This window comes from Thamnophis sirtalis, unplaced genomic scaffold, assembly GCF_051295495.1.
Source record: "Thamnophis sirtalis isolate CommonGarterSnake01/CBP01778 unplaced genomic scaffold, rThaSir2_p1.2 scaffold_4, whole genome shotgun sequence".
In the NCBI taxonomy this organism is placed as follows: Eukaryota; Metazoa; Chordata; class Lepidosauria; order Squamata; family Natricidae; genus Thamnophis; species Thamnophis sirtalis.
In genome coordinates, this window is record NW_028261384.1 from 90,499,164 (window position 1) to 90,514,326 (window position 15,163).

General features: G+C 44.4%; 1 protein-coding gene across 3 annotated transcripts in view; it reads left to right on the plus strand.

Annotated features, from left to right (window-relative positions):
* GJC1 (gap junction protein gamma 1) overlaps positions 1-14,593 on the plus strand; it is a 33,063-nt gene extending 18,470 nt beyond the window's left edge. For all 3 annotated transcript variants that reach the window (XM_014076433.2, XM_087713369.1, XM_014076431.2), the window contains exon 2: positions 13,033-14,593. In XM_014076433.2, coding sequence (XP_013931908.2) covers positions 13,052-14,233 — 1,182 coding nt within the window. In that variant the 5' untranslated portion in view covers positions 13,033-13,051 and the 3' untranslated portion in view covers positions 14,234-14,593. The remainder of the gene's footprint in view (positions 1-13,032) is intronic.
* Positions 14,594-15,163: the final 570 nt, after the last annotated feature.

Genomic DNA, 15,163 nt, shown 5'->3' on the forward strand with positions numbered 1-15,163 from the left:
GCTTTCTGCAATGTAAAAAACAGAATAGTGAAAGAGCACCCCCCCCCAGGGCCTCTGGGACACTTTTCAAATGTTAGTGTCATTAAAAATTACAGCCCTCTTTTTAGTATTTGTTCTACAAATCATAAAATTATTTAAAGAAACAAAATCATCTTGAATTCCTGAAATGTGATGTTTTTATTTTCTAACTATATGGATAGATTTATGGAAAGAGGAAAGAGAAGAAAATTGTTTGTGAATGTATAACTGCTTCTTTTTTATTTTCCTTATGTTCCCCAAATTTGCCTCAAGGTGGGTCTGAGAGAGATAAGCCATGGCTTGTTAAAATACCAAAGTAAGCTGGTAAAACAAAACTTCTGTTGAGAACTAAAAACCAGTCACTTTTAAATCCACAGCTTTTTTAAAAATATAACTTTTCTTTATAACATGTCACATGAGACCAGCTTGCAAGAATTGAGTAACCCTTTTATTTGGAAAATAAAGTAAAATGACTAATAAAATAATCTTGGAAGTTGTATGTTATAGAGCTGACTGCAAAAGTTGTGGCATTGAGATCTTGGAAAATTTGGATGCATAGTTAACTGTTGTGGCCCAGCAGGAGCCGTTGGAGCTGCCACCAGACTCCGACAGCGAAGGGCCCTATGAGTTGGCTCTGGAGGATGTGAAGGATCCTGGACAGGGTTCCGACTCCGAATAGGGCGCAGAGAGGCTGGTTAGCCACCAGGAGGCACCTGAGCCTTGAACCAGTGGGGAGGAGACAAGGGAGAGTGAGCCAGATGCCAGCAGTGAGTTGTTTCTAGATGCACGGCACCGAAGAGCTACTAGGCATCAGGAACAGTTGCGCTGTTACAGGAGGTAATTGCACTCAGCTGGTGGTCATTAGGCTCCTCTTCAGACTATAAAAAGACTGCTTGTGCACATGCCCCTCTTGCAGAAGTCAATGCAGGAATGAATGTCGGAGAACATTACTGTGAGCTTGGCAGGCTGGATTGCTGCCAAGCCTTATCTAGGCTGGATTGCTGCCAAGCCTTATCTGTGCTGGGCTGCTGCCCAAGCTTGTCTGTGCCGGTTTGCTGCCAAGGACCTGTCTGCCTGTTAATTAAATGCCATAACTTATCTTTGGCTCGGAGTGTGTGTTGGTGTGGGACGAGGGGGGTCAGAACACTTAACTATTTTTGTATAATTTTTTATAGTTCATAATAAGAAAACAATCAAGAGAAGGTCTAAAGAAATGGACATATTTCAGCCCCTACTTTGTAATTGTTCCATTGGCAAAAATAGAACATTTCCCAACATTTTCTGTAACTAGTTAAGAGACTTTCTATTTTTGCTTTTGGGTTTTTCCCCTCAACTTTTCCTTGTAGAACTCTTCCAGCTCAAAAAAGAGAGTGTGCATGCCCAAGATGGTGTCCTGTCACGTTTGAGGAGAGCTTCGAGGAGATGATTGTCCTTCTCGGGGTTTGCAGGGGGTATCCTATCCCATCATTGGTTCCAGGTCCAGCTATGAGAATTTCCTGGGACCTTGAGGATATCCTTGAGTTGCGATTTCCTGCCTTGTATCCAGAACGTCGTGAGTGAAACGGGGCGGTTGGTGGTGAAAGGAGAATGGAGAGTGTCGGTGGCTGCTGGCATGGGTGTGGTCGTCGTCGGGACGCCTGGCCTGGGGTCTCTGCAGCTGCCACTTCCCACACTGTGGTGTTATCCCAGTTGCTCTCCCCCCCCTCCACTTTGCTTATAGATGTGATAGATTGGATCAGCGAGGAGTGGCTGAGGCAGCTGGCATGGATATTGACACCAGCGAAAGATGGCTTTGGTAGTTGGTATGGGCACGGTTGGAGTGGGGGGGTTCTTCATTGTGCCCCCCCTGGTATCACCGCCGTTGCCTGGGCCACCGTACCGTGTCATTTGGCCATTTGGGCCCTCTTGTGACACTATGGACTGGGTCAACGGAGTGTGTCAGAACCCTGTTTGGGTGGATTTCTCCCTTGGTGGACTTGAAGAGTTTTTTCTACTGCCTGTTATTGACAGTGGGGAGCCTCAGTTTATCTCCCCCATTGGCCATTTGGCCCTTTTCCAGCTGGGCCTCTAAACATCTGGGCGTAGGAGGACTCCCGGTTTCACATTACTTTCTTAGACATTTGGGACTTTTTTTCAGCTTTACTAGAGAGGGGAAACGTTATCCTCCCCCTCTGTATACCATCTAGTACGGACTTTGCGAACCTGCGCAACCTTTCTAATTTTATTTTAAATAGGTATGTTGAGTGCATGGGATTGCATGGGATGGTATGAATGAACTCACTTTTTACTATTAATATTGCTGTATTTGTGTTTTAACTTTTTAGTGAGGACTGTCTGTGTGAGAGTTTGGGTATGACTGATTCGGAGGACCTGGCGGGGCACGCGGGAGTCACCGGGGTGGGTGGGGGAACTACATCCACGGGAGAGGGTCGGGGCATTGCGGTCATAACAGGGAGAGGTAGATACGGCGGGGACTTTAGGGCAGGCCATTACCGGGGAAGGAGGGCTCGCTATATCACAGAGATCCCTCCTTCCGGCCCTAGGAGTCCCACTCCAAGGTCAGATGGCGCGAGCAATCAGGACCCTGGTCTCAGGCTGGTGTCGCTAAATGCCAGGTCTGTTGTTCATAAGGCTCCCCTCGTCCGGGACTTAATTTTAGATGAGGGGGCAGACCTGGCATGTATTACTGAGACATGGCTGGGCACAGAGGGAGGAGTCCCCCTCGTAGAGATGTGCCCAGACGGATTTCAGGTGCTTCATCAGCCGAGAGCCCAGGGAAGGGGTGGCGGTGTGGCTATTGTAGTCCGGGAGTCTTTAGTACCTCGTAGGATCCCTGCTCCGGAGCTTGTCGGGTGTGAGACAAGTGAGACTCAAGGGTCAAGTGGGTCTGCTGCTTACGTACCTGCCTCCCAACTGCGTTGCAGCAGCCCTCCCCTCGCTCCTCGAGTCAGTAGCCGAGCTAGCAGTTGAGTTCCCTAGACTTATAGTTCTGGGGGACTTCAACTTGCCTTCGCTCGGTGAACACTCTGATGGAGCGCAGGAGTTCATGGCTTCCATGACAGCCATGGGCTTGACTCAAGTAATCCGAGGCCCAACTCACTCAGCGGGTCACACGCTCGACCTCGTATTCTCTCGGAGCAGTGGAGTTACGACCTTGGTCTGAGGGGTAATGAGATCATACCCCTGTCGTGGTCAGACCACTACCTACTGAGGCTAGACTTCCGGAGGCCAAACCCCCACCGTAGGGAGGAGAAACCGACCAGCTGGTTCCGCCCCAAGCGACTGATGGATCCTGTTAGGTTCCAGACGGAGCTTGGGGTTATTCCTGATACCCTCGCCCACAGTTCGGCGGAGACCCTCGTCGCTGCTTGGCACTCGGCAGCTTCGGAGTCTCTAGACCGGATTGCGCCGCTACGGCCCCTCCGGGTCAGCGGCCCCCGGAGGCCTCCTTGGTTCACTGAGGAGCTCCGGGAGGTAAAGCGCCGGAGGAGACGCCTAGAGCACTCGTGGAGGTCCGATAGGTCCGAGTCGAAACGGGCACTTTTAACAGCATGCACCAAGGAGTATATTCGGACTTTAAGAACAGCAAAAAGAACATATATTGCCTCCTTGGTAGCGTCCGCCGAGTCCCGCCCAGCCGCCCTGTTTAGGATAACCCGCTCCCTCCTTAATAGGAGGGAGACGGGGGACTCTCTACAGGGTAGGGCTGGGGAGTATGTCCAGTTCTTGGCGGACAAAGTTGCCGGTTTCGAGCGGACCTGGACTCCACCCCAGTAGATCCAGCCGAGACACAAGGAGAAGACTTGGCAAACCATCTCTGGGTTGAGTTTCAGGAAGTTGCCTCTGGGGATGTGGACAAGGCTATGTGAGCTGTGAGTGCCTCCACCTGCATACTGGACCCGTGTCCCTCCTGGCTGGTTGCCAACAGCAGTGAGGTGACATGAGGCTGGATCCAGGCGGTTCTTACCGCCTCTCTTCGGGAGGGGTACTTCCCCACCGCGCTCAAGACAGCGGTGGTAGGACCCCTCCTGAAGAAACCATCCTTGGATCCAGCTGTTCTTAATAACTATCGTCCAGTCTCCAACCTCCCCTTTGTAGGGAAGGTTGTTGAGAAGGTGGTGGCTCTCCAGCTTCAGCGTACCTTGGAGGAAGCTAACTATCTTGACCCCTTCCAGTCTGGCTTCAGACCCGGTTACAGCACAGAAACCGCTTTGGTCGCATTGACCGATGATCTCTGGAGAGCTAGGGATGGAGGCCATGCTTGCATCCTAGTTCTCCTGGACCTCTCAGCGGCTTTCGATACCATCGACCATGGTATCCTTCTGCGACGACTGCGGGAGATAGGGGTGGGCGGCACTGTTTTGCAGTGGTTCTCCTCCTATCTCTCGGACAGGTCGCAGTCGGTGTTGGTGGGGGGGCAGAGATCGTCCCTGAGGCCCCTAACTTATGGGGTGCCGCAGGGGTCGGTCCTATCCCCCCTACTATTTAACATTTACATGAAACCGCTGGGCGAGATCATCCGAAGGCACGGGATAAAATACCACCAATATGCGGACAATACACAGTTGTATCTGTCCGCCCCGTGCCAACTCAATGAAGCGGTGGACGTGATGAACCGGGGTCTAGAAGCCGTTAAAGACTGGATGAGAGCAAACAAGCTGATACTCAACCCAGACAAGACCGAGTGGCTGTTGTGTTTTCCTCCCAAAAATTTGACCAACATACCATCACTCAGGCTGGGGGGACAAAACTTACACCCCTCAGAAAGGGCCCGCAACTTGGGAGTCCTCCTGGACCCACAGCTGACTTTTGATCACCATCTCTCAGCTGTGACCAGGGGGGCATTTGCCCAGGTTCGCCTGGTGCGCCAGTTGCGGCCCTACCTGAATCGGGAGGCCCTCACAACAGTCACTCGAGCCCTTGTGATCTCCAGGCTGGAATACTGTAATGTGCTCTACATGGGGCTGCCCTTGAAGAGCATCCGGAGACTTCAGCTAGTCCAGAATGCGGCCGCGCGAGTGATCGTGGGCGCACCACGGTTCGCCCACATAACACCGATCCTCCGTGAGCTGCACTGGCTACCTGTCGATCTCCGGGTGCACTTCAAGGTCCTACTCACCACCTATAAAGCGCTCCATGGTAGTGGATCTGGCTATTTGAGAGACTGCCTTCTGCCAATTACCTCCCTGCGTCCCATCAGATCGCATAGAGTTGGCCTCCTCCGTATTCCATCCGCCAGTCAGTGCCGACTGGCGACTACTCGGAGGAGAGCCTTCTCTGTTGCGGCTCCGACACTATGGAACAATCTCCCCGTGGAGATTCGTACCCTCACCACCGCCCAGGCCTTCCGCACAGCCCTCAAGAACTGGCTAGCCCGTCAGGCCTGGGGATAAGTCTACTTCGCCCCTCCCGAATGCTGAGTGAATGTTGAGTTTTACTGTTTAATTTATTTTTGTTCACATTTCTTTTGTATTGTCCTACACTCCCTCTCCTTTTTGATTGTAAGCCGCCCTGAGTCCCCTCAGGGAAAAGGGCGGCCTATAAATGTCCAATAAATACAAATACAAAAAAAATACAAAGTGTGGCCCTGGTGATGGAGTGCGGTGGGCATGGACGGAGCTTAGCTGTTGGAGTTGTTGAAGTTGTTGGAGCAGCTGCCGCTGGTGCTGCTGCTGCTGTCGCTGTCCTCACCACCGCCATCACTGGCTGCTTCACCACCTCGCAGTTTATCATCTGCTGTGATTTTGACATCTGGCCGTCACTCCTACATATTGTCCCTAACACCGGCCATTGCTATGATGGACATAAGCTTCCCTCTACCCCATTTGAAAACTGTTGGCTGCCCCCCCCCCCCCCCCCGTGGACATGTCATCCCGTTCCATCTCCCTGTGATGTCATCCTGTTTGGTTGATGCCACACTATCCTCTATGTTATACTGACAGAACTTTACTCCCTTCGGGAACTCCCCCTTTCCCGGGAATGACCTTCTTGCCTATCAAGACGCTTCCTTGATGATGGATTTTGGGATCCTGAGAGGTGGCATGTGAAGAAGAGACTTTTTAGGGGTTTCTTACAGGGGTTTTTTAATCAAATTTTAAGGGGGGTGGGGGTTGATTTGGAGGGCTCAGACAGGCTTGGGGGGGGAATCTGCCAGGGCACAGGCCAGAGCTAACTAATGGGCACAGGTCGGGAGTGCTGGGAAGGATTGATTCCAGGGAAGACATTAAGCCACTCCATTGGGGGGTTTACCATCTCTATTGTTTGTGGGAGAGGCAGATATGGTGGGGGCCGAGGGCCAAATTATGTTTGGGTGACGCAGGTTCGCTGTTTAAGAGCGATTGCACGTTCTGACCCTCATCGCCATTCTCGCACCCCCGGGTGTTCGGGATTACAGGACCCTGGTCTCCGACTGGTGTCACTTAATGCCAGGTCCATGGTACATAAGGCTCCCCTCATTTACAACTTCATACAAGAAGATAGAGCGGACCTAGCGTGCATTACGGAGACCTGGTTGGGCCATGAGGGGGGGGGTGTTCCCCTTAATGAATTATTCCCACCAGGGTTCCAGGCATTTCACCAGCTGAGAGCCCAGAGCAGGGGCGGGGGTGGTGGTGGTGGTTATTAGGGAAAGTCTCGGACCTCAGGAGTCATTGTGCCTCAGATAGGCGGGTGTGAGTCCATTTTTGTGAAATGGGGCTTTGGAGTTCAGGTGGGCCTTTTTGTTACGTACCTGTCTCCCTGCTACGTTTCATTGGCCCTGCCAGAGCTGCTGGATGTGTTAGCCGGATTGTGGTTGATTTCCCCAGGCTTATGATCCTGGGGGATTTCAATCTGCCTCCCATTGGCGAGACATCCGAGTCAGCTGTTTTAACTTTTAACTCAATCCCTCCAAGAGTGAGTGGCTGTGGTTTCCATCATCCCGATTTGTGCATCTTGTTCCATCTTTGATGATAGGGGAGAAATTTTAGCCCCCTCAGCGAAGGCCTGCAATCTGGGAGTCCTGGATACGTGGCTTAGTTTAGAAGAACACCTGATGGCTGTGACCAGGGGAGCCTTTTACCAGGTTTGTCTGGTACGTCAGTTGCGCTCCTTCCTGGATCAGGATGCTCTGTGCACAGTCACTCATCCCTTCGTACTTTCTCACCTAGACTACTGCAACACTCTCTACATGGGGCTGCCCTTGAAGAGCACCCGGAGATTTCAGCTGGTCTAGAATGCGGCCGCGCGGGTTATCATGGGGGTACCTACATGCTCCCATGTTACACCCCTTTTAGGCAGCCTGCATTGGTTGCCAGTTGTTTTCTGGGTGCGATTCAAGGTACTAATTATGACCTTTAAAGCGCTCCATGGCTTAGGCCCAGGGTACCTGCGAGACCACCTACTGCCACCAGTAGCCTCCCACCATCCAGTGCGATCCCACAGAACTGGCTTCCTCAGGATGCCGTCGGCCAGACAGTGTCGGCTAACAGCCCTCAGGGGGAGAACCTTCTCTGTGGGAGCGCCTTCCCTCTGGAATGAGCTGCCCCTGGAGCTTCGTATAATCCCTGACCTCCGGTCCTTCCGACGCGCCCTAAAAAGTTGGCTTTTCCAACAAGCCGGCCTAGCATGAACAGAATAAAATAAATGGTTAATTTAATTGTTAATTTTAATCTAATTTTTAAATTTTTATTGTTAATATTAATTGGGTTTGTTTTTGGATACTTTATTTAATTTCCTCTTTAACTTTTGTAATATGTGGTTTTTTAATGTTGTACGCCGCCCTGACTCCTTTGGGAGAAGGGCGGCATATAAATCCAGTAAACAAACACAAAATTATTCCTAGGTCTCCTTGCATGTTTTTATGTAGAGATCTTTCTACATCTCAGCCAGCAATGCTCATAACAAAATGTGACTTCCTGACACAAAGTCCACTTCTTATGTATTTGCATAGAATGTCTGTGCAAATATAAAAGGGGTAGTGTTAATGTTGCAATGCTCACTTTGTCACTTGCTGTCTTTTGCTCTTCTGTGTGGATCCTCATTTCCCCACAGATTGTCAATAACAGTCAAGTCTGGGATTGTCAAAACTTTTATTTTTCTCTCCTCTAAGTACTTCATAATTGATTTGGAAGTAGGGTTATAACTACAAATAAAAGAGCCCAAGGAATTTTAAAATTTTATTAATCAACAACTCTTGTTTTTGAATAGTGTCTTACTCCAAAATCCTCACTTTGATATAAAAATGTTGACACTTGACTTAGAAATTACCTGGGCTTTCTTAGAAGGTACATGTGAATTGCTCCGTTCTGAAGGCAAAGTACTTCCAAACATGGCTATGAAATGATTTCTTTTTTTATCTACAGCATCTATGTAGTGTCATTTCTAATGTGACTTCTACATTTTTCCACACCACAGAAAATCTATTTATTTACTAGATTTGTAAGGCTACCCAACTCAGTGTGACTGTGGGTGCCATACACCAACAAGAAATAATCAAGGAAAAACTCAATTAACATAAAACATTGAATAAATATATAATAAAAAATGCTGGCCAAGCATAACAATAAAAACAACCAAAAAGGAACTCTGTTCAACTGGATCCAAATGCCTGCAGAAGAACCCTGGTTATTACAACCCTTTCCCAAAGGTCAGCAGAGTTTGAGACTGTCCTATATCAAGGGTGGGAGGAAGCATTCCAGAGTACAGGGGCCACTACTAGGAAGGTGGTTCAGGTCCCGCAAGGTGGTAGAGTTTAAACAGGGAAAATCTGGAGCATGACCTATCTATAGCAGGCAGAGGTTGTGGGAGAGCTTGATCCCAAAACTAACCCAATCTTTACCATGTAGGGTTTTAAAGATGATAGCACTTAAATCACACCCAGAAGCCAGTGGGAGCCAATGCAGCTTGCGGTGTAGTGGTATACATGAGTATAATTTAGTTGTGCATATAACTACCTGAGTTGCTGCATTTTGGTCCAGCTGAAAGTTCCAGATGTTCTTCACAAGCAACCACATGGGCAATAAGTTGTAGTAGTTTGAATTAATAGTTTGAATTAGGTGACTAGGGAATCCAGGAATGGTTACAACTGGCACATAAAGAGGCTGTTGAGCAAAGTTCCCCTGGCCGCAGACAATAGTTTCGTTTTGAGCAGAACTGTGAATCCAGAATTGTCCAAATTGTATGCCAAGTCTGAACAAAGCCCTGCTATCTCATCCTGGGCCAAAGATTGACACTTCAACTCTCAGATCTAGAAGATCTAAAACCCATTACTACCCAATCTTGGCAGGGCTGAGCCACAACCTGTTCATCCCCATCCAGTTCCTCACAATCTCTGGATACTAGGATAGGATGTTAACCTCACTCAGCCGGCTGGGAATAGAGGTGTACAACTGGGTATTATCAATGTTTTGATGATACCATGTACCAACAAATAACCACACCCAATAACTTCATGTAGCTATTTAAAAAGAGGAGGACACCACTGACCTCTAGCTAAATTGCTCCTTTCCCATCCACACTGATTGCAACCACATAACAGCAGAAGGAGAGGGGGGGGCACTGAAAAATGGTGCCTCCCATTCTCAGGCCCCCAGAAGGATACCGTGGTTGATGGTATCAAAAGCTGCTGAAAGATCAAATAGAACCAGTATGGATTCAGCACCCCTACTCCAGCTTACTACAAGTCGTCAGTAAGTGCAACAGGTTCCACCACAAATCCGCAGTAGACTAAAGCGCGCTCGACGAAAGCGCATACGTGACATCATCACAGCGCGACGAAAACGGCACGCTGTGAGCGGTAAATTTAAAATTAACGTGAAAACCTTACCCTAACCCCCCCAAACCTAACCCTAAGCCTAATCCTTAACCTAACCCTAAACCTAACCCTTAACCTAACCCTAAACCTAACGCTAACCCTTAACCTTAACGCTTAACGTAACCCTAAACCTAACCCTAAACCTAACCCTTACCTTTATGTGAATCGGCTTGCTTTAATTTAATTTTTATTTTATTTTAATTTATTTTTAATTTTATTTGTCGCGCTGCTGATGATGTCACGTACGCGCTTTGATCAGGCGCGCTTTAGTGGACTGCGGTTTTGACGGGTCACGAGTGCGGTTCCACCACAAATTGCAACAAAGCCATATGAATATTATATCCCAGTCTTCATTCTGTTTCCTTCCTGGAAGAACCTATTTTCCACTCATCAAAAAATTGCTGATGTAAAAGATCTGCCAGGGGATAGCAGCCCCAAAATAAACATAAAATGGAATAAAATAAAATAACCAGAGCAATAAAACCAAACTAGACATCTTGTTGCATTTAATAGCCTCAGTTTGTTTCCTTCAAGGCCTGCGGATAGTATAAATCACATAAGGATTAAGGGGCATAGGAAAATATTTTTCTTTTGAACTTTCTATTCCCTGCTACTTTCAAGATGAAAATATCCTTCCTGAGAAAGACAATGTCCATGCTTCCATTGTTTGTGGGTAGTTATCACTTAGTACAGTGATGTATCACTGATGTATATTTATCTTGCTGTTCTGTTTTAATCACACTGATTCTCCATGCTGCAGAAATATTTAAAGGGAAAAATAGGAAACAAAAAAATGCAGTCATGTGTTTATCATATGTCTATTTTAGCTTGTCATATGCTATATCATAAAGCATTTCGGAGGGTTGGAATTCTCCATTATTAAACAATCTTTAATATAGCTTTTTTTAAAAAAATATAATGACTATAGTACAATTGTAAATATCTCACTAAATGTACATAATTAAAACAACAACATTTTACAGGTAATTCAGCCTATTAATGGATCTTGAAACAAAATGTGGAAATGCAGTGTATTATTAAATTAAAACTTTACGTATTTGTGAGAAGAGAATTTGTCATCCCCTTTATTTAGAAACTCCACTAAATTCCACTTGATAAACATACAAATAAGTAAGTTCATATATTTTATTGGGCAAAAAATACGTGCTTTAGCTGTCATCTATTTTAGTCCCAGCTGCTTTTAAAGGAAGTACATTGAGAAATTCATTATTTTCCAGATGTTGCTGAATTTCATCTCTCTGTTAAAATTAAACAATGATGAATTTTATGATTTAACAGAGAGCTAAATGGGATATTCCACAAATTTGAAACCTTGCTGAAACTACTTGTGACTCTAATGCATACAAATGCAATCCTACTCAATCTACTTGGACATTCCATTGAATTCAGTATAACCTCCAGATTATATGTGAATGGAACAATTTTGGACTACCAAATTTTAATAAACTTTAGAAAAAGGAGAATCCAATATGCATTATTTTCAGGAAAATTTCAACTAAAACTTTACTAGTAAAAAAAATATAGTAAAATCTGAACTCCTATCTTATCTTTCACCACTTTTTTTTCCACATACAGCAAGGAAAGCCATTAGATCTGAGAATAACTTTGGTATAGAATTCCACTCTATTGGCTTTGTGGATGTGCTCATGTAGTTTTCTTGACAATATATGTCATGCCTTCCTCCAGGATGATTTTTCCAGTATAGCTCAGAGTCCTAACATTACTTGGTGATCTCGTATCCCAATTAATATTTGGTCAGATCATCACCAAATTAAGTTAGGACTCTGGGCCAAGTGTTGGTTTGTTTTTTTTAATTGAGATCAACTGAGATCAACTAGGTGCTTCCACCTAGTGGAACAAGTATATACGCATGCAGAGATTGAATGAATCTACAGAAATTGAATTTTAAAAACATAGGTTTTAAAGATAAAGTTTGCTGCTCTTGGACTTACTCCCGACTTTCTTCCTTTCCTAATAGGAAATCTATCAATACTAAGTCTGAGAGTAACTGATGTTATCTTGTGTGATTTGATATTCCCTCGATTTGCTGTTTTACTAGTTCCACTGATAACTGACATTCTTGCTTAATTTCTTTCTGCTCTTTATGTGACACATACATATTTGCTTATTTTATGTTGATTTTAAATAGATTTCACTCTTGTCACAGCTTAAAGAAAATTCTAGCACTGCCGTTCTCATTTAAGTTTCATATTCAAGTTAAGAAAATGGGATGAAAGTGCAATGTCATACTTTAGATGTAAGGGAGAATTGTTTAAATTATCAACATACGTGCTGAAGGCAAGCATGCCTTTAAACTGTTACAATGCAAGTTCATTGTAGTTAGAATGCGTACTTTCTTCAGGAAATGCATCAATTAGATCAAAGTTTCTAAAACTGAGTTGCCTCCCTTGGGAAAGTGCAGACAGAGTCAAAGAGGATGCGTGAAGAATCTTTTAGGTTGCATATTGTTATTATCCCTTTTCCTCCAGGTTTGGCTGTATTCTTTTCATTGTTCATTGTATTTATTTTATGTTTGAATTTTTAGAGGAAGTGTGTACATTAAAATTACACTGAAAAGAGGCATGATGGCAAAAGGTTTAGGAAGCCTGAATTAGATAATGAAAATGGAATAAGTATTATTCAGTTAAAATATAAACTTTACATAGAACTTTAGAATGTATATTTTATTCAGGAAAATTCAGGGAAAATATACATATAACATTGAACAGTGGAAACATATTTTAAAATGTACTACTAGGTTGTCTGGGCTTTGTTGGAAACTGAATATTACAGATAGTTTTCAACTTATGACCAGTGACTTAGCAACTGCTTGAAGTTACCAATGGATCCCAAAAAGTGTACTTGCGACCTGGATTTGAGGTTTTGACAGCTATCATCCCCCTCCACAGTCACATGATTGAATTTGGGGCTTTTGATATGATGGAACATTTATAATAAATATGTTCTGGCTTGGGCAAGTTCAAATTAACAAAAGTAGAAATAAATCATGTCAATATAAAATCTTAATAAATATTAAATGGAATCATTTTTAGAACTTATCTCATTTATTTCAAGATAAAACAGGATGCAAATTTAGAAAATTGTAAAATCATTATTGTTCGTATTCAATGCCGGCATATTTTTCCTTTGTTGAAAAGAATATATTTAAAACCTTCTCTGTTCCCTTCCCTTGTTCTTAGGTAAACATCTTTGACCACGATGAGTTGGAGTTTCTTGACCCGTCTACTTGAGGAGATCCACAATCATTCCACATTTGTGGGGAAGATCTGGCTGACTGTGCTGATTGTATTCCGCATTGTTCTCACTGCTGTGGGAGGGGAATCCATCTATTATGATGAACAAAGCAAGTTTGTTTGCAATACAGAACAGCCAGGTTGTGAAAATGTGTGCTATGATGCTTTTGCCCCACTCTCTCATGTGAGGTTTTGGGTATTTCAAATCATCCTAGTCTCTACTCCCTCAGTAATGTACTTAGGCTATGCTGCTCACAAAATAGCTCGGATAGTGGAACATGGCGAAATAGAAAGGAAGTTACGAAGCAAACCTCTTCAAATGCGTTGGAAACAACACCGAGGTTTAGAAGAAGCAGAAGATGATAATGAGGAAGATCCAATGATGTATCCAGAGATTGAGGTAGAGAGTGAACGAGAGAACAAGCAAAATCCATCCATCGCAAAAATAAAGCATGATGGTCGGAGGCGAATCCGAGAAGATGGGCTTATGAAGATTTACATCTTTCAACTGCTGAGTAGAACTATGTTTGAAATTGGCTTCCTGATAGGCCAGTACTTACTCTACGGATTTGAAGTCAGTCCAGCGTTCATTTGTAGCAGAAATCCGTGTCCCCATACTATTGACTGTTTCATTTCAAGACCCACAGAAAAAACCATATTCCTGCTCATCATGTATGGTGTGAGTGGTCTGTGTTTACTTCTAAACATCTGGGAAATGCTTCACTTGGGATTTGGCACCATTCGGGACACATTGAATAACAAGCGGAAGGAGCTAGAAGATTCAGGAACCTATCATTATCCTTTTATTTGGAATACCCCATCAGCTCCTCCAGGATACAATATTGCCATGAAACCTGAGCAGATACAGTACACAGAATTGTCTAATGCCAAAATAGCACATAAGCAGAATAAAGCCAATATTGCCCAAGAACAACAATATGGCAGCAACGAGGAGAACATTCCCACTGAACTGGAGAACATCCAGCGAGAAATCAAAGTAGCTCAGGAACGCTTAGATCTTGCCATCCACGCATATAATAATCAGAATAATCCATCCTGTTCCAAGGAGAAGAAGCCTAGAGGCAGCTCGAACAAGAGCAGTGGCAGTAGTAAATCGGGGGATGGGAAAACTTCTGTTTGGATTTGATGCTGTTCACTTGACAGGAAATGCTACCTTTTTTGTTGTAGCATATCATACCTAGCAAATTGGGTGCGAAATAATTTCTAGTAAAAAAATAATTGGACTTGCTAAAGTTCAGAGATATTTCGTGCTGCTAAATGGTACTGTGCAAAAGAACAGAAAAGTAGTTCTGCTCACAAAATTCATATTTCTTCCAGATCTGCAGACGTCCCAGGGATTTTTTTTAATTATTTTTGTTAAAACAGTTTACACTGTATGTACAGTATTATGGTACCTTTTTATTATGCACATTTTTGTATTTGTATATTGGATATCTCAGTTATACATTTTATATTAAAAGGAATCAAATAAGAGTTTTCAACATTTTTCTAAAGCATTTTTCTCACATTTCATAGAGGTGGCTGATTTATTTTGAATTATGGAACAGATAATTCTGGATGACTGTCATGAACAGATGTAACCCCTTCTGCATTCTTGTCCCAGCCAAATAAATTAAACACCAGGTTAGTGAAATATGTCTTCAGATGTAGTCAGATTTTTTTTTCCTGTAGTGAATATCCTTGAATATGAGTGAACAAAAAAAAAAATGAATTTCAGACCGGCTGTTTCTAGAATATAACCTTACATTCAGTTTAAGAGTCTTCCGAGAAAAAAGTGCCTGGAATTGACAATATTTTCTGAATAAAAAAAGTAAGAGTTTAACCACTGTGAAAATAAAACTTCATGTACCTGATAGTTAATTTAAAACATATATTTGATATAACAAAGTAGGGAAAGCAATTGGGTATATTCTGATGGCGAACCTATGGCACATGTGTCATAGGTGGCACATAGAGCCCCCTCTGCGGGCATGCAAGCCATTGCCCCAGCCTAGCTCCGTCGCACATGCGCGCATGCCTCCCACCAGCCAGCTGGTTTTTAGGTCTCTGCTAGGCA